The sequence below is a fragment of the Hydra vulgaris genome, chromosome 15, assembly GCF_038396675.1.
Source record: "Hydra vulgaris chromosome 15, alternate assembly HydraT2T_AEP".
Classification (NCBI taxonomy): domain Eukaryota; kingdom Metazoa; phylum Cnidaria; class Hydrozoa; order Anthoathecata; family Hydridae; genus Hydra; species Hydra vulgaris.
The window spans coordinates 44,483,289-44,504,901 of NC_088934.1; the positions used below are offsets into that span (position 1 = coordinate 44,483,289).

Genomic DNA, 21,613 nt, shown 5'->3' on the forward strand with positions numbered 1-21,613 from the left:
TATAAAAAGCTGCAATCCCTTAATAACAGATTGAAACTAGGGGCAATCAAGGATAGAGAGATCTTTTCAATAGAATCTAAAAAGATATTTTGGTTGGGACATGACAAAAATTATGATTAATGAAATAACAATGGATAGAAAAAGAACAAAAGAAACTAAATGTATGGACAATATTTTTTTGAAAATGCTGAATGAAAAAAGACTAGGTTCTAGTTGCTTCTGATATTAGCTTTAAAAAGGCTGCTGAGAGATCTGCAAAAATAAAATTTAAAAATTCCTCAGAAAAAGAAGATTTACATATATCTTATAGATCAGAATAAATTAAAAGTGAGCTAAATGATAATACCCAAGGAGAAGAACAAAGTATAATACAGCCTAAAGATATTCTAAAGCGTACATGACTCATCAGAGAGGGCCATTAAACTAGTTAAAGAACTTATTGGAAAATCAACCAAAGAGAAAAGACAGGATTTGTTCTTGCTTAACCATGCTTACAAAAGAGGTAAGCAAGGAGCAAAGAAAACAGATTTAGAATTAAACAATAAAGCAATAACTTTTTAATAACTTAATAAAAGTCTCATATTGTATTAATTTTATTCTTCTCACTCATTCTCCTGCAACTTGAAAGAAAGGTATATTAGTAGGGAAGAGCTAATCCATCTTACTTTAGATACTTCACTTTGTCAATTTAATAAAAAGTCTTCTATATCTATAATTTTCTTCAAAAAAAAAAGTCTTTTAAAAAAAAGTGGGGTGGGGGCATGTGCCCCCCCCCCCCCCCACTGGTGTTGTCGGCTCTGATTCATTAGGTGTACCTTTTGTATCCTAGCAAAGAAAAAAAAGACTCAATTTTATTCTGATTCTGTTACTGCTAACAATATATTACAAAAAAATGTTTTGGATGTATTACTCCAGCTCCATCAGAGAAAAGCTTAAGGTGGTACACCACCAAATATTTTCTGAAAATTGAAAAAAAAGAAGTGATTTTTTGATAATTAGCTCATTTGATAGAAAATTTAATGCAGATTAATAATATAAAAAGTTAGTTCCCAACTTATTTTTTAATTTTTCATTAAATTAACTAACTAAAAAAAATATATATGGGAATGACAACAATGTTTAATCTTGTGTTTTTCTCCATTTTCAAATGTTGCGAAATTTTGTCTGATTGTAAACATGATATCTTGAGAAGCAGAAGAAGAAGAAGCAGAAGAAGAAGAAGAAGAAAGAAGCAGAAGAAGTGCAAATCACTTCAAATTTTTAGGAAATGTTTATTATACTATTTTCTAGAAAGTGACATTTTTTTTTTCTTCTAATTTTTAGGTCTGAAAAAGTTTTTTTTTATTACCTGACATAAAAAAAGTGATATTATTTTTGATGTACTTTGAAAATCCAAATGTCAATACCTTATCTTACATGGATTTTATGTTTATATATTTCAAGTTATCGCGTTTTGAATTGAGCCATTAAAATAAATGTTTTTCGATAAAACCATGGCTAAGTAAAATGAAATATAAAATAGTATTCTAAACTAATATAGTTTTTATTGATATAAAATTTATCTTTTTTTTTTAAAGTTTGAACATTTTAAAATATTTGGTGGTGTACCACCTTAAATGTTTTATCAGAAGAAAAGAGCTACATGTCTTACAACTCATCGCGCTTTTGTAATTGTGAAGTAATTTGCTTTTATTTCCCAAATAAAATAAAATGCCTAACCATTTAAAATCAGTATGTATACTATGTATGTATGTATGTATGTATGTATGTATGTATGTATGTATGTATGTATGTATGTAACCATTTAAAATCAGTATGTATACTATTCCAGGCAACTGCTGTTTTACTTTTTAAACACTAATATACTTTCAACTCAAAAATTATATCTTTATTGCTATGATGAAACTGTAGGAAACAGATGGTCTGATGATGTATGTTTTATGCTGCATGATTTTAAATTATCAATTATTTCAAATGTAAAGGATATCAAATTGATTTGCAATTTATGTGCTAGCCCAAAATATAAAATGAAAAGTTTTAGATTGATTTTATTATCTAGTTCATAAAACTGAAAAACTTAACAGCATTACTGTTTCATTACCAATTCGAACTCTGTCACATTTTGTATAGGTATGACACCTCTATAGAATACGACAGAAACATGACCGTTGCAAATTAAAAGTTTCTAGCAGAAACACTAAACAATCTCACAAAAAACCATAACAATTCAATATTATCCATAAACATGATACAAGAAAAATTTTTGAAATTTATGTTTCAAAGCCAAACTTCTTGGTTGTTTGTTCATTTAAGACATGTTCACTTAGAGAAATTGAAATATCAAAGCATATTTAAAATTTAGTAATATAGAAAACTGGAAATATTTTATTTTATGTGTGTTACATCCCATATGTTTAGATCAAAGATTGAAGTGCCTGATAAACTGAAACAAGCATACATAGCTCTGTTGCCTCTTTTTTGTTAAAAATTTCAAGACTTATTGAAGCTAAACATTTTTTAAGAGGACAAAATAAGACATTATTTGATATTATTTTAACTTATTATTTTTGAAAAATTTATTTTATTTTTCTTTAAAATTAAAAAAACACATTTTTACTAACAGTTTGTTCGGAATTAGTTTTTGTATGGTTCATACAAACTTGATATGAATGATGGAACACAGACATCATGGAATCATCTATGGTAAATAGATGAGGTTGAGGAAGAGATAAGACTGAATGTGATGTGATAATAAAACTTTATTATCACATCACACATGTGGTAAGTTGTAGTTGTATATTATGTGTTACCATCTACCTTTAAAAAAATAAGTGCTCTAAATGATTTATAAGTTGATGAATTTACAACGGAAAAATCACAGATGTCCAAAATGAATGTGATGTTTTCAAAAAAACACTGTAAATAAATAACTCTTGTATTTAACACAAAAACTGCATTTATATATTGTGTTAGGAATAAAATATCATAAAAGTATACTTTTAATTAAATATATTACTAATAAACGATATCTAATGTCACTAAACACAAAATTTCATTTTTCTCAAAATGAGAAAAATGTGACATCTGTGGTTTTAACCGTGTGGTCTACATACATATATATATATATATATATATATATATATATATATATATATATATATATATATATATATATATATATATATATATATATATATATATATATATATATATACAATATTGGACAAAACATTTGCAACCAACATCGAACAATGCTAAAAAGTGTTCCTAATTTTACATGTCTTAAAAACGAAACGAACTATACTACCACAGCAAACAGTTCAGGAGTCTGGAGTCATAGCATGCCATGACATGAGCAATCAGCTGACAGGTGACAGCACACAGGCAGATTTTCGTTGAAAAGTGCCATTTTGCAGCGGACAAAACAAGTGCAACTTTTTTGGTTTGTTTCATTTTCTTAAGTCTGGTCCGTGTCAACGTCACGGAAGTTTTTTAATAACTAAAGGAAGTATCCAGAAGTTTCCAGAAGCATGCAGAAGCTTCCAGAAGTTTCGAGAAGAAACATCTGGAAACATCCAGTAGCATCCAGAAATATCCAGAAACATTCAGAAGCATCCAGTCGCATCCAGAAGTCTTGGATTGGAACTAAGAAAGAAAATTATTGGCGATTAAGTAAGTGGAATGTCACAAAAAAGTATTTGTGATAAATATCGCGTGAATAAATGGACCGTATCAATACTATGTTCCAAATATCGTTCTACGGGGAAGTTGGCAGCAGATAACAAAGGTGGAAGACCGCATTCCAACACTTCTAGAGAGGATTCTATGATCGTCAGATCCGTCAAGAAGGATCCCTGGATATCATCAGTCTAGATACAAAAGCAATTAGAGCTGCCTGTATCGAACCGAACAATCAGACGACGTGTCGTTGAAGCCGGATTGTTTTCTCGACACCCTTCAAAGAAACTCAAAGATACTCAAGATACTGTATATATATATATATATATATATATATATATATATATATATATATATAAATATATATATATATATATATATATATAGTTAATATAAAAGGTGTCTATATATATATATATAAAATAATATAATTAGTATATATATATAAATTAGTAGCAAATCACTTAACAAAAATTGTTCATATTTTACACTGTGCTTCAGAAAAAAAGATTTTCTGATGAGTCTTTATTGATGAAACATAGTGTTAAATGAGAAAATTTTCATTAAGTGATTTTCTATTAATTTATAATTGCTCTGTTCTTTTGAGAACATTGAGTACTCTATTTTGTAGAATACATTTTAGAATTGTTTATATATATATATATATATATATATATATATATATATATATATATATATATATATATATATATATATATATATATATATATATATATATATATATATATGTATATATATATATATATATATATATATATATACACTGTGTGACAAAATATATAGATCGCTAAGAAAAAAAAAATAATATTCAATATAGACACAATTTTTCTGCTATATTTAATGAAAATTATTTATAATTTTTTTTAATAGTATTTATTTTGTTAATTTATGAATTTTTTGGAATTTATATTGAAGTAACATTAAAATTAGGCTCAAATTTTGAAAAAAGTACATTAAAGATGATGACAAAAGTTATCGTACACTTGGCGTACACTAATATTTATTTAACTCCAAACCGTTATGTCCACCATTTTTCATACATTTTTGAAAATAAAGTAAACTATAAACACTTTAAGATTATTTTCAATTGTTTTAAATGAATTTTTTGGTTAAAAAAAAGTAAAATGAGCTCGAAATGGGTTAAGACCACTGTAGAAATTCGTAAGCTAATAATTAAGCATTGGAATGAAGGAAAATCATTAAATTGTATTGCAAAAATTGTTGATTCTAAAAAATCCACAGTTTCTTCAATTATTAACAACTTCAAAAAAACAGGAAAATTAGCTGATTTGCCCCGAAGTGGTTGTCCAAAAAAACTGAACAAGCGTGCTGAACGAAGCTTAGCTTCCACAATCAAGAAAAATCGTTTTGTAAGTGCCAAAACTTTAGCTTGCAAAATAGAAAACGATTTAGGGGTTAAAATTAGTCCAAAAACAGTCATTCGAAGTCTTAAAAGATAAGGAATAGTGAGTCTCGTTCCAAGAAAGGTTCCTTGTATTAGTGATAAAAATTGTAAGCTTCGATTAAACTATGCTAAAACGTACATTGATATGCCAGACTCATTCTGGAATAAAGTCTTATGGACAGATGAGTCTAAATTTAATGTAAAAAGATCTGATGGTAGAATTGGTGTATGGCGTTCATCAAAAAATTGCTTAGAAAATGGAACTACAGTCCAAACATTTAAACACGGAAATGGATCAGTAATGGTTTGGGTACGTATGTCGGCAGCAGGTGTTGGAAAGTTAGTATTTATTGAAGGAAGTATCGATAAACATTACTATAAACGTATTATTAAAGAAAATGTTGAACAATCAGCACATAATCTTGGTATTGGTGATGACTTCGTTTTTCTTCAAGATAACGATCCCAAACATAAGGCCAAAGATGTGATGGAATTTATGGAAAAAAAAGGTTGGGACATACAAAATCATCCACCTCAAAGCCCTGATTTGAATGTAATAGAACATTTATGGGATGAAATCGATAGACGAATAGATAGAACAGGTGTAAACACCATTGAACAATTAAAAGTCCAAATTGTAAAGACGTGAGAATCAATCGATCCGTCTATTACAAAAAAACTCGTTGAATTGATGCCAAGACGTCTTGCTGCTATTGTAAAAGCTAAAGGACAAAATACACGATACTATAATATAAGTTTAGTTCCCATAATGTTTATCAAAGTGTACTATTTTGAAAGCGTGCGATAACTTTTGTCACCTTCTTTTTGTTACTTTTCTTGCTTTTTCATCAAGATATTAAAATAAAATTTTTTCTTGTTCTGTTTTTTCAATTTTTGTTTAAATAATTATAAATCAAATATTTTTATTCAGTTTTTAACTTGTTCCTTGCATTTCTTTTATTTTAAATTAAGAGTTAGTAATTTTTTTAAAGTGTACGATAACTTTTGTCACACAGTGTATATATATATATATATATATATATATATAGACACCTTTTGTATAATCTTTTGTAAAATTTCATGGTAATTATTTTATAAACTGTAACTATGGTAACTATTGTAAAAACTATTAAATTTTTAATGTAGCCAAAAAAATTGTTTATATACAGAAACTGTAACTAACTTTTTATACCTGATAATGTTAATTGACATTGATTTTAAAAAATTGTTATTTATTTGATATATATATATATATATATATATATATATATATATATATATATATATATATATATATATATATATATATATATATATATATATGTATATATATATATATATGTATATATATATATATATATATATATATATATATATATATATATATATATATATATCAATATATATATTGAATACACTACCGTCCATAGTTATTCGAATGGTTGTACTTTTCGAGATAAGTTATCAAAGTTTTACTTACAACTGGGAAAGAAACTGAAAACCGAATCATAAGTTATCTTCCTATTTATTAGGTTTACAAAAATCATTTCATTTGTTTGTTTGATGATGATTTTTTTATGATGCTCTACCTTCAACAAAAACTGTTTTTCTTGTTTTTCTCTGTCTGATTTGTTAAACTTTTTTATCAGAGCCATTCCTTATGCTGCAGTATCATTGAGCATCATAAAAGCATTCATGATGCTTTTTAGAGAGTCACTGAAGTATTCAATCATATCATGGAACCCAAATAATTCAAAGAATGCATTTTTTTTTTTGGTAATGACTAATTTTTAATAAGTTTAGACTTTTACCGTCTAATCACTTCAACTTCTTTTTTTTTAAAGATTTGGTTTTACAAATTTTGAATTGTAATTTCTTAATCTTCTTTAGTAACACATATGCAGTAATGGTGTAGTGGTAAACGCTTGCCTCATAAGCAAGAAGTTGTTACTCCAGGCAGTGGCCTTGTTTGTCAAGGTTTTTGTTTCAGAGTTATTGAGTTGAGAGAGGTGTACCACAACTAGAAGTAGCCTCTGCAACTGTAGTGGGCTTCGTTGCCTTGGAGAGGTGGATTAAAACATATATATGTAAAAATAAAAAATACATTTGTTCAAAGAAACTAATCCATTTATCCAGTCCATCAATCTACAATTTCTTTGTGCCAAAGGTATCTGTAGAAGAGCCAGTCATTTTTTATAGTACTGCTTTTAATGACTTGAATTTGAAGTAAATCTAGCGTGCATTTATTTGTGGTGAAACAAAAGGTCTGCTTTTTCTACATCATTAATAATTTGTATTTTTTTACAACTTAGAAGTTCTGTTTATTTCATGTGTTTTGTGCAGGGTTTGTGTCGTTTTCAAGTCAATTTCATCATTTTTAGACATAGTCATTACCTGACTCAAAAGTGAAAAAGACAATTAAATGTGTAATAAGCTTGTTAAATCTGGTCTCTAACTAAAAATTAAAACTGGATGGCTAAACATTACACCAGTTAGCTTTTTTTTTTGTGTGGATAATTCTGATTCACTCCCAACAAGGCTGCAAGCAATCACTTTTAAGTTGGGAGTTACTGGAAAAAAAGAATAGAGTTATATGGCAAGGAAACGGTTGACAGAAGACTTAAAGAGTTTAAGGTTGTATGAGTTAGGAAAACATAAAGATGGGAGAGAGTTCCAAAGAGCTTAAGTGCGGGAAAAAAACTAGATAAATTAAAGATTTTAGAGCATGCAGGGACAGATATAGTAAAATAATGAAGCTTGTCTTTGAATGACAAGTAAAGTGAGTATGAGTTTTAGTTGATGGAACTAGAGATAATAGAAATAGAGATGATAACTCCTTCGAGCAGCAACCATGACAGTATTTTTAGAAAAGAGAAAGAAATGCAACTTTACAATGATAAGAACGAGGCTCAAGCTTAGCAGACAGAGCGGGTCTAACTACATTTTCAATGCCATTTTTGACCTTCTCTAGAAGAGAAAGAACATCATTAGAAGAACCAGCCTAAATATGACAACAGTATTCCATACAGGGACAAATAAGAGATTTGTAGAGGTAGAGAATGGAATCAGACGAGAGAAAATGGCAAGCAAAATAAAGAGAAGCAACCTTAGCAGATGCTAATTTAACAATCAATTGTAAATATGGTTTCCATGAAAGATCAGTAGTAAACGATAATCCAAGACCTAAACAAGAGGACTCAGTGAGAGCATAGTTATCAGAGTGGTTCATAACAAATTTTATTTTTGAAAGTTGCAACTTTAGGGATTTCATGTGAAGCAGTAATACACAAAAGCATTAAATTAAAAAAAATTTGAAATATATTTAAACCCTGCTCCTTAATAGCAAAGGATCAGACAAGTCCCAAAAAATTTCAAAAAAAAAGGTTCTCAAAAAGTATGTAATGTAGGGTCTCATAAGTAGCAAAATTGTATAAAAATTTCAAAAATAATAACTATATTTTGTAAAAACATCTCAACAAAAACAACAAAATTGTTTTAAAAACTTTAAATAAATTTTTTTTTTTTTAATGTTAAAAAACCTTTTAATGCTTTTAATTTAATATCTAATATAATAACTTGTAAATCAAGATAATCCAAGATTTGAAAATCTGAAAAAATGAAATTTACAAGAAAATTTAATTGGGTAGTTGAGTTAAAAAACTTGATGTCAAAGTTACTGTAAACAACCCAAGCTTATTTTACTTAACTGTCCATCCATGTCCATCACTTTTAGTCTTTAAGGTTGTCAAATAGAACACCAGTTGATAGAAAAATAGAACATCTCATTGATCGTGAAATAGAACACTTCATTATGTATTATCAGATGTTAAAAAAAGTTTTATTAAAAATGTACTTGAAGATCCCAAAATTTACTGGAACACCCCAAAACACCCCTTTACACATTTAATAACCATTTTAAATTGAACAAAAATTTTAAAGCAAATTAAAAAAAAAATATCTCACCCCTTCTCTTTCAATTTCTGCCAGCTGTAAAGCACACCTAAGCTCAAATAAAGTATCTGTTCCAAACATTGCAGCTAGAAATACACCATCTTCTTTTAAACAGTGATACAATTGTGAAAAAATAGCTGGTAGATCATTAATCCAATGCAAGCTATAATAAACGTGTGTGGGTATGTATTAATATATATATATATATATATATATATATATATATATATATATATATATATATATATATATATATATATATATATAAAATATATATATATATTAGTAGAAAATCACTTAACAAAAAATTTTTCCATTTAACACTGTGTTTCATCAACAAAGATTCATCAGAAATGAATGATCAAATTAATAAAACTTCAATTTATACCAAAAATTAAATTACGGAAGTTGCAAATGTCTTAACTACTGTAAATTTTCACACATTTGTGGAATTTGCTGACACTATTATAAAAAGAATTCTTTAGAAATGATTACTTATGCTATATTTTTAAATGTTTTTTTAAAAAGGGTAGTTAATGTAAATATTATTTGAACTCATTTATTTTTAAAGTTTTTTAGGAGAAACTTATTTTTGTGCCTACATTTAGAAATTAATTCCAATCTTTTGTTTAATAAGCATTCTTGATTTGCATGTGTAATGTGATTTTCTACTAATATATAATTGCTCTGTTCTTTTAAGAACATTGAGCATTCTATTGTGTAGAATACTTTTTAAAGTTGTTTAAATATATATTAGGCTCCTTATTAACATTTGTTGAGCACTCTTAATTGTATTTTAACATTTCGTGTAAATATGGAAACTAATAATTTCACTTACTCGTTGAAAAATATACCTATACTAGATGTAAAAAGTTATACAATTTCTTTGATTGAAAAAGTTGAGCATTTTATTAAAAGAATTCATTGGAAAGCCCATTTTTTCTTAAAACCAAATACAAAAACAGATGATACATTTAATAATAATGACAATTATAGATTTAAAACAAAAAATACCCCACCTTTTATACCTGATTTGGAAAATTTTGAATATGACCTATTACATTTAATTAAAACAATAAAGTGTCGCCCTATAAAAAACGAATTTCAAACAGAATTAAAGTTAGATGTTAAAAAAATTAAATCAAACCCTAATATTTTGGTTTTTGCTGATAAAACAAATATTTACCAACTCACAACAGAAAACTATGAAAAAATTTTACACGACAATATTACTAGTTCTTATGAAAAAGCCCCTAAAATTTTGGAAAAGGCAATTAATTTAGAAGCGCAAAGTATTGCTAAAAAAATAAACCTTGATAATAGAATCGAATCAACTGCCCCTGCCCAAGCCTTCGTAACACTAAAAGACCATAAACCAAATTTTCAAAACAAACTTCCTTGTAGACTATTGGTTCCCTCAAAAAGTGAGATTGGACATGTAAGCAAAATTAAATTGGACAAAATTAATAATATTCTTAGAAATAAATTAAATTTGCAACAGTGGAAAAATACCACTGATGTTATAAATTGGTTCTCCATAATCGAAAATTAAAATGACTGTACATTTATTCAATTTGACATTAATGATTTTTACCCCTCAATAACCGCAGATATTTTAGATAAGAATTTGCAAAAAAGCCACACAGTTATTCCTGATGACACAATCCGTATAATAAAACATTGTAGAAAAACCTTACTTTATTTTTATAAGGAAACTTGGAAAAAGAAAAACATACATGACTGCTTTGATGTAACAATGGGCAGTTATGACGGACCAGAAATTTGTGAATTTGTTGGACTATATTTTTTAGATTTGTTAAGTAGACAATCAATATAAAAGATCTAGGCCTTTATCGCAACGATGGTTTAATAGTAATGCGTAGAAAATCTGGCCCACAGCTCAACAAAATTAGAAAAGATATTATAAAAATTTTAAAAAATATTGGCTTTCAAATCGAAATAAACATAAATTTAAAAATTGTGAATTTTCTTGATGTCACATTTAACCTCTCTGAAAATTCATATAAGCCTTTCAAAAAACCAAACGATGAACTATTATATATTAACATTAACTCTAACCATCCACCCCAAATTCTAAAACAAATCCCGATTTCAATTAATAACAGACTAAACCAAAACTCCTCAAATGAAAATTATTTAATTCCTCTAAACGAATATTTGAAGATGCCCTAAAAAGAAGTGGTTTTGAAAATTTTGAACTAAAATTTGACCCTGAAAAAAAGAATACAAAAAAACGAAATAGAAATGTAATTTGGTTCAACCCCCCATATAGCAAAAATGTTTCTACTAACATAGGAAAAGTGTTTTTAAAATTGGTCGATAAGCATTTCCCGCGATCTAATAAATTACATAAAATTTTTAATCGAAATACAATTAAAGTTAGCTACAGTTGCACAAAAAATATGGAAAAAATTATAAAAGGTCACAATAAGGCTTTGTTAAACAAAAAAGAAATCCTAAATGAAAAAACTACAGAAAATTGTAATTGTAAACAAAAAATCAATTGTACAATGAGTGGAAGTTGTTTATCAAAAAATGTGGTATACAAATGTGTTGTTTCCTCTAAGAATGTACCTGATAAACAATATATTGGCATAACAGAGGGTGAATGGAAAAAACGTTTTGCCAATCATAAGCAATCTTTCAAGAAAAAAAAGTATTCAAAAGACACCATGCTGTCAAAATATATATCGGAATTAAAAGAAAAAAATATTGATGATTTTATTCTGAATTGGTCTATCCTTAAAACAGCGCCTGCATATAACAATATTTCCAAAAATGCATACTATGCCTACAAGAAAAATTTGAAATAATTACACATGCAAATCAAGAATGCTTATTAAACAAAAGATCGGAATTAATTTCTAAATGTAGGCACAAAAATAAGTTTCTCCTAAAAAACTTTAAAAATAAATGAGTTCAAATAATATTTACATTAACTACCCTTTTTAAAAAAACATTTAAAAAATAGCATGAGTAATAATTTCTAAAGAATTCTTTTTATAATAGTGTCAGCAAATTCCACAAATGTGTGAAAATTTACAGTAGTTAAGACATTTGCAACTTCCTGTAATTTAATTTTTGGTATAAATTGAAATTTTATTAATTTGATCATTCATTTCTGATGAATCTTTGTTGATGAAACACAGTGTTAAATGGAAAAAATTTTTGTTAAGTGATTTTCTACTAATATATAATTGCTCTGTTCTTTTAAGAACATTGAGCACTCTATTGTGTAGAATATATATATATATGTAGAATATATATATATATGTAGAATATATATATATATATATATATATATATATATATATATATATATATATATATATATATATATATATATATATATATATATATATATATATATATATATATATAGGTCATCTGTAGTGGCCTTCTTGGCCTTGGGGAGGTGAATAACAAAATAAAAAAATTCTTTGATCCAGCATTTTCTTTGGGCTTTCACTCTAGCTGTCCATTTATTCATTAACAACTTTATTAATTCAATGGAAAATTCGATAAACAAAGATCTATAAAGTTTTTACTGCTTATAAAAAATATTTTATATTTTCTTACTGTATGAATGCAGGAAGTTTAAATATTATTGCAACAATATTCCACTATAAAAGTGTTTATATAATTACTATTTTTTATTAGAGCATTTAATTGTGTTTTTTTTTTTTTAATTTTGCTCAAATTAAGACAAATATAATTATACCATGTAATAAATTATAATTAATATAATGTATAATTTATTATATGGTATAAAAATTATTATGGAATAATTTAGTGCGTAATAATTTCATATTAAAAAAAAAAGCAGTTATAACCATCAGATAGAATGTTTTACTTTTTCAAATGCTATTATGATAAGTATAAACTGATAATTTATTATCAATTTATATTTTCCTAATAGCATTTTTATAAGATACTGATTTTCTATTTAAGAAACCAATCAGTTAGTCTGATCTATTCCAATTGTTGTATTTTTTAATTACTTTTCAAAAAAAACCAATAATTGCATAATAATCTGCAATCCTTTTTTAAAAACAGTTATTGCAAAAAATATTTAAAATGGTAACCATTTTAAAAAAAGGATTGCAGTTTAATATGCAATTATTGGTTTTTTTCGAAAATAACATGCCTTGCTAACGCGCGGCTTGCGTATAAAACTAGAGGCAAGATTAAAAAGGTGGCCGGTTCTAGACAAGAAATCAGGAAAGCCTTTCAAGGAAAGAAACATGAAAATTCTTGCTATGATAGAAAAAAACATGATTACTTTTTAGGATAGAATAATTGAAGGATAGAAAAGAAGAAAGAAATACATATATCCTTTCTGGCAAAGAAAAATGAAAAACTTGCTAGCAAAGACTTTTTTAGGATAGAAATCGCACAAGTAAAAGTCATTTTTTTTCTAGCAATGAAAATTGGAAAAACGTACTAGCAAAGAAATTTTAGAAAAGAAATTTAAAAACGTGCTAGCAAAGAAATTTTAAGAAAGAATTTGCGCGCAATTTGGTAATTACAGTTATGATTTTTAATTGAATAAATGTTAAATAATTATAATCGCATTAATTTTGGTTCGATCAGAAAAATTCATTTAAAATTCAAAATATTTTATTAATAAAATGTCTCAAATTTACTATATAATATTCTATTTGCATAAATCTTAGTTGCATTTTTTTATTAAATTAGTTTTCTGGTCTTAAATATTTCAGTTCAACCTTAAAAGACTATACAATTATTGCTTTATAATAAGCTAATATCAATATATTTTTGAATGGTGCAAATTTTTTGATTTGAAGAAACATTTAATCGTCATTATAGATTATAAGTATAATCTAATTCTAACAAAATCTTTGTGAAATAATAAAGATTATCTGAAATTTCTGAATCATTCATCAGTGATTCCCTTTTATTACAAATGGTAATTCTGTCGTAGCAAGTTTTTTTGGATTAATGAAATAAAATTCTGTCGTAGCAAGTTTTTTAGATTTATTAAATAAAATTCTTTCCTAGCAAGTTTTTCGCATTTATTAAATAAAATTCTTTCCAAGCAAGTTGTTTACGTTTATTAAAAAATATTCTTTCTTAAAAAGTATTTCAAGTTTCTTTTCAAAATTTCTGCCAAAAATATTCTTTTGTAAAAATTCTTTTCTAGTAAGGTTTCTTTATTTCTATCATAAAACATTCTATTCTGAAATTATTCTTTCCTAGTTTTCTATCCTCATTTTATTCTTGTCTACCATGGCACACCATTAAAAATATTACTTTGCAGTAGTTTACATTTTCAGTTAGGTGATTTTCGCATGAATATAATATTTGTATGATATATCTACTAAAAGTAACTTATAAAAAGTGAAAAGATGAATTTATTATTCTTTTTTTTTTTAATTTTGTTTATAACTAACATTGTAATATAACTAACGAATAACATTTATAAAAATTTTAAATTAACTTAAATGTATCTAAAACTAATTATGTTTAAACAATTTAGTATATATAGATTTATATTTTGCTATAATTTAATATTAGCATTTACCACAAAACTTATAATGGGTTTTTTAAGTATTAAAAATAAATTTTTGAGAAAAAAGAGATAAAATCTTTAGAGAATAAAAAGTAAATACAAGCTTTTTAGATATTTTACTAAACACTATTTTACAGTTTTTGTTAAAAACATTGCAAAAATTTTACTTTGCGCTGAGTTTTATCAACTTCTGCTTTGGCTCCTTGTGGGAACGAGGTGAATAAAGTCGACAATAATTATTTAATAAAATATTTGTCATTGTTAATCCATGATGTCTTTGCATACATAATGAATAAAATTCTGATAGCATCATAAGAAGGTTACACAGTGATGACCGACAAGTGTCATTATATACTTCATAAAAAAAGAATGTATCAGTAAGTTGCCCATTGACAAACTTTGTCACCAGGAATTGTTAAACCTCCTTGATTTATGTCCTTTACAAAATTTCCATACGTTTCATAGAAATAAAAGGTGTCATCTGGATTTTCATCTTCACAAATAATGTACCCAGCAATATAAACTAATGACATTTTAATATCAACAGTCAATGAATCACACAGAGCAGGTAAATTGTCAATAATGTTGCAAATACCCTCGCTTGGTAAAAATTTACATTTTGGATAAGAGTGATCTGAACCTAGATTGGCTAACACATCTGAATTTTTCTCAAACTTTAATAGCAACTTTGTACGGTATATAGTTACTTTTTCAAGAACTTGTTAAACCGAAATAAAATAAGTTCCTCCTGAGCCTTGTCTTAATTTTCCAAAGAGCTTTTCTAATGGATCTGTTGTAAAGTTGCCTAATAATACATACCGATGAGTTGTATCTAAAAGATATTTTGACAACTGAACCAAACCATAACAGGTCTGAGCTAAACAATTAGCAGTGTCTCTTGTTAGTAATTTGACTCTTTATACTTTTTCTATTTTTTTCATTTGTATTGCAAAATCACCCATTGCAGAAAGTTTGCTTAAAATTGTCATCATTAGCAGAAGCAATAGCAGCTCGATTAGAATCTTTCAAACAAATGTTTGCATATGGACTGTGAACATTACAAATTTTCCAAAATTTAACGACTTTAGAGATGAAAATAATTGTCCCTTCATTTTCATGCAGGTCTGGATGACTTTTTAATGCTGACAATGTTTCATCGCAAAACACTTGCAGACAAGTGATAACTTTTTGTCTTTCAATTGGCTTTGGATAAACAGAAACTTCTGTTAATTTAGACATTTTAACAATGTTTTTTGTTTCAAGCTTGTACAAATTAATAATATCAACCCACCGTGCTATTTTTTTTTCTCCATCAATATAAAATTCAAGTTCTTGAGTTTTTTTTGTGATCCAGTTATTACGTATACTATTTAATAAATAAACATAATCAAATAAAAGAAAAATATTGTCTTTAGTACACCATGCTTCTTTTTTTTTTAAAAAAAGTTAAAAACTTCTGATTGACTCTGTTACCATCACAGACAATAGCAACAACATTGCCCCCATTATTTTTAATTGCATCAAGAATCAGGGTTGTCTGTTCAAAAAGAAACTCAGCATCAAGTTCTCTGACTGATAACATTTTGTAAAGAAATTTTGGTCCATTAAACAATGTTACAACCAAAAAGCTCAGTACTGTGTTTGCTAACAGATGAGGTTTGTTAACTGATTTACCAAATACTTTGCCACCATGATACTGCAACATTGGTTTAACATAAACCTCATCAAGAAGTAAAATGCATGTTTTTTGTCTATCATCTCTAAGATTAGAGAAAATATGTCTGATATAAGTGGTATCATCTAAAGATTTGCATTTAGATGTAATTCTTCCTAAAGTACGTAAACTTGGAAGTTCAAAATCTGATGCAATTGTAGGCTGATCGTGAAAGAGAAAAATACTCAAATGCTCGCACAATTGTTTCAATTTGATACATTTTTTCCCCAATACATGTTTTATTCATTGACAAAATTTGTTGATATACAACTTCTTTTTTGGGTGTTATTTCACAACAATTTAAAAATCTTAATGCTTCTTGGATATGAGAAAATTTGTTCATAATATAAACTCAGTTAGATGATAAAGTCATAACACTAATTTTAACTCCACAATGAAATGCTTCAAAAGTGAGAATTTTATATATGCAAAGAAGAAATCTAGCAATAGCACTTTCCTTTAAAAAGTCTGAAGACTGAATATATAATATATCATTGCATAAATAATTAATAATAGCAAAATTAAATTCATTAGTTTTTAACTTTTCATATAAAACATTAATACTTTCTATTTTTTCTTGTGAATTAAATATTGCTAACTCGTCCTCTTCTTGCCAGCGAACACTATTTAGACTTTTTGATGTTTTTCTAAGTGACATGGGTACAGTAGGAACTAAGCTTGGCTTTATACCATCAAATACTGACGGAGCATCACGAGGTCTCAGCTTTCCATAATCAGTAACAGTTGAATAATTTTTTGGCCAATATCTTTCATATACTACGGTGTTATTAGTATCAGGAACATTATCTCTTGGTATTATAACAATTCAACGTTTTCGTTCTTCAATGTTTCTTGGAAGTCTAAATATTTTAACTCTATTCTGAGGATTATAATTGCCATTGTAATTTGTTACACAACATCGACGAACCATTTTTTAAATACTAAATTAAATCCTTTGCTCAATCCTTCACCTCTCAACTAACTTTTTTTTATTTAATTTGGAAGTTAGTTAAAATGATTATGGGTGTTTGGTTATTGTAAATTTTATGCAAATATTAAACTTATGCATATATATATATTCAACTTAAATTAATTTTATTAACCAAAATTTTAAATGAAAATTATTTTTTTAATTTTATAATAATTATTTATTAATGTTTTATAATTATTGCTACAAAAAAAACCACCCCCGTATTTATTTTGTAAAACTGCTTGTTAGTTTTTCAAATATAAAACTATCTTGCCTCCAGTTTTTTACGCAAGCCCCGCGTTGGCAAGGCCTGTTATATAGTAAGCCATGTTACAACAATAATACTTTTCTTTTTTAAACAAATTTGCGAACTTGACCATATTATCATTAATGTTATGGTGATATTACACGCCAAGGTCTAGTTAAAGACAAGAAAAATTTAACTTACATGTAATTTTTAAAAAACTAAAAAAAATTAAAAAAAAAACTTTTTTATTGAAAAAATTATATATTATTTTCTTCAGATATTTGGATTTATTATATATATTTTTAAGTACATGCATGTGATAAATATTTTTCTTCTTTAGATATTTGCATTTATTATATATATTTTATAAAACATGTATATTACTATTAGAACAAAAGAAACATAAAAAACTTAAACAAAATACTACTATTGACAATTTTTTTTATAAATAATGAAATAATCTACCTTAAGCTACTGAGAATCAGATCAAGAGAGTTCTCTTCAAACGGAAACTTTCCATCTTGATAAACTATATTTTCAACATCAAGATCAGTGTGTTTACATAAATCCTAAAGTAATATTTTTAATAATTTGCATGTTTAATTACTAAAAAATAATAGTTTAAACAACAGATTTTTCAATAAAAAATAAATTAAAAAATAAACAATACTAACCAGCATCTCTTTAGTTGATTCAAGCTGGTACAATTTACCAATATCTTCCTATTGAAATTGCAATAAACTTAAAAACATTTTTATTCAAACTAACTGTTGCATTTTCTTTAAAACAACATTTATGAAAGATACTTTCACTTTCATTTTCACCTCAACACTATTATCAAATTATACCATCAGCGTCTAAATAAAGATATAAATCTTATGGATATTTTCTTTAATTAAGAAAATCACTCACATATGCTGTTGTTTGAGTGGCAGTTGTAAAAAACATTTCATTCTCTCTAACCTCATGCACATTGTTTATGATGAGTTGCGCAAAGACACTATTATTTTTTTCTTATTTTTGAAAAATTTACAAATATTAGAGTAAGTTCCTTAATACATACCAATATACCACTATAACGAACTAAAAAGACCAAAGGCTACTTAGCACAATAGTTAACACTCATAAACTTTTGATATGATTTAAATAACATTTTATAAAGTCTAGCGAATAAAAATATCACTTAATACTGCAAATTAGAAATATGTTAGCAAAATATAAGTTAAAATTTACTAATACAATTATTTGAATTCCATTTGCCGAAATAAAATCACAATTTATACTTTTTATTTTATTGTCTTTATACAATAAAAATTTTACTTTTTTATAAAACAAAAAACAGACATTTGGTCTACTTATTTTTATAAAAGATTTGTTAAAGAAATTCTCGCAATTTCACATTCTATTCAAAACTTATTTAAGACACAGTATGATGTAAAGAAAGAAAAATAACTTTAAATAACTTTAATCAACAGTTGATTTATTACTTAAATTTTTATTACACCAAAACTCATACTTTACTTTAAATTATCTACTCCAAGTTAAAACAATAAAATGCCAGTAATTATCAACCTGTAGGTTATTAAGAAGCCAACCTGCAGGTTATCAAGATGCCAACCTGTAAATTGTCAAGATGCTAACCAGTAAGTTATCAAAATGCCAACCTGTAGGTTATCAAGATACTAAAACAATACTTTACTTAACCTCTTATGATTAAAATTATTTTGATTATACTATTATAAAAGTAATTTTGTTTACTGTAAATAAAATAATAGGATGTGATGTGAATAATATTTCAATGGAATCACTATACATTATTGCTGAACTTAATGCTGCTGTTACTCATTCGTGCAAGTTTACACAGAGTTTTTTAAAGAAGCATGCTTGGTCTTTTAATATTTCTCTTTATATTTTAGACCACATGATAAGGTATTCTTAAATCTTTATAATCTGTTAACATCTGCTTAATCAGTAATAACATCGAAAACTTTGCTTCATCAGCTTAATCAGTAATAAGATCAAAAACTTTTTTATTTGATGACTTCTGTAGTAATGGATAAACTTTATGCTATTTTTAAATTAGTATAGTAACTTTTAAATTCAGGTAATTTATTTAATTCATGCGTTTTAATAATAACTCAATTCAAGTCCTTCATCACTCGTATTTAAAATACACTAATCTGTAATTTTTTGTAAATAATTCTAATTCATATCTTTTTCTTGATTTATATATTTAATTATTTGTATGTGTTGTTTATTATGTGTTTATATGTGTTAAGGTTAAATGGGTTTATATTTTGTAAGTGTGTAAATATCTTTTATATATGAAGTGTTTCTATGTTTGCAATATATTATGTTATGTGATTATAGTTTAAAAGTGGTTATTTTGTTGTTTCCATTGTTTCAAAGTGTTGCAACTTGGCTTAGTTTAGATCAAGAGTGTTTTCCTTGCTAGCCAAGTGGTGTACTTTGCTATAATGTGACTTGGGTTTGTTAAAGCAAGAATGTTGTCTTTGCCAGTCAAGTAGTGTCAAGTCAAGTCTCTTTTTATAGCCTGTTAATACCTGCTTAATCAGTTATATAATCTAAAACCCTTCTATTATAAATAATAATTTGATGCAATTATAAAGTTTGCAGTAATAGATAAACCTTATGTTATTTTAAAAACTTTAAAGTAACTTATAAAATCAGGAAATTTAATTCATTTTAATAATAACACATACAAGCCCTTTATCAATTGTATTTAAAGTATATTAATCTGTTTTTGATTTTAAAGAATTCGAGGACAATGCTCTTTTCAAAAGGTCAAATTTTTGATAAAGTTAATATTTATTTCAAATCCCTTGCTTCTCACATAGTCAACTCTATGTTACATGTTCAATAAGTGTTTATGTGTCAATATCTGTTATATATATAGTGTTTCTATGTGTGTTATCTGTTATATTGTTATGTTTTATGATTTATAAGTAGTTATTATGTTGTTTTTGTGGTTTAAAAGTGTTGTGAAATTTTTTTGGTGCCAATTTTCGTCACACTAGAGCTACAATAATGTAAAATTATCCCAAAACCGGTATTAAAAACAGCTTAATTAAAAGAGTTTGTTACAGAAAAATTTCTATAAGATATACCAAACAGAGAGAGAGAACATATTTGACCCAACTTCTATGTAAAAAATATTGAAGTTAATAAGTATAGTAATAGTTGGTGTTGAACTTATCAAGATCCACATTTTGACTTATCAAGACCCACATTTTACGGGTCAGGACTGCTAGTATACATTTAATGTGACAACAGAATTAGCTGGATATACTAAAAATATTTATCATAATTTACAATTTTACTCAGCTGGTAGATTTTCAAGACAAGTTATTTTTGGTGGATTTTCAAGAAAAGTTATTTTTATGAACAAGAAACATTTGTACTTCTTGCAAAACAGGTTGGCACAGTAAAAATATATTTTGCTAACTTTAATTTTTAGAATCCAACTTTAAATCAGATTTAGGCAATGAAATAAAGAAAAATAATAATGAAAAAAACAGCAACTTATTTTTGCCGTAATAAATACCCTTCATATGTGTATCATGTCATCATACTGAAAATAGTATTAAAAAATACAAATATTTGAATTGAATATTTCTCTTTTTAATAATGCATAAGCTAGCTTATTTTTGTCACACTATTTTGATCTAGCTAGAAGCTAGATATTTGATGCCAGCCATCAGCTATTTAAAATACATTGAATATAGGTAGTATTAATATAGAATTTTTTAAGATCCTCATAAGCATGTTATGGATCAAAATTCTATAATACACAAGGTAATTTGACAAATTTCAGGCAGCATCAAGTTTGTAAACAGCATTTAGCATTAAAAATCACAATGGCATTTATCTGTTAATAATGCTTACCATTTCAGTAAATATAATTCAGTTACCGATAATGACAGGTAAATAACCTATTTACCTGTCATTATCGGTATGTATTTATAATACAAAAGTTGCTAAACATCACTAAACAATATGAGTTTTCTTCATAATGAAAATTAATGAATATATTTGCGTACAACTTTTACACT

General features: G+C 26.4%; 1 protein-coding gene across 2 annotated transcripts in view; it reads right to left on the minus strand.

Annotated features, from left to right (window-relative positions):
• The window catches only part of LOC100210831 (arginine-hydroxylase NDUFAF5, mitochondrial), a 28,501-nt gene that overhangs the window by 5,430 nt on the left and 1,458 nt on the right, over positions 1–21,613 (minus strand). For both annotated transcript variants that reach the window (XM_065820771.1, XM_065820770.1), the window contains 3 exons: positions 18,215–18,262; positions 18,006–18,109; positions 9,068–9,218 (listed from right to left, as the gene is read on the minus strand). In XM_065820771.1, the coding sequence (XP_065676843.1) occupies positions 9,068–9,218; positions 18,006–18,109; positions 18,215–18,262 (303 nt within the window). The remainder of the gene's footprint in view (positions 1–9,067; positions 9,219–18,005; positions 18,110–18,214; positions 18,263–21,613) is intronic.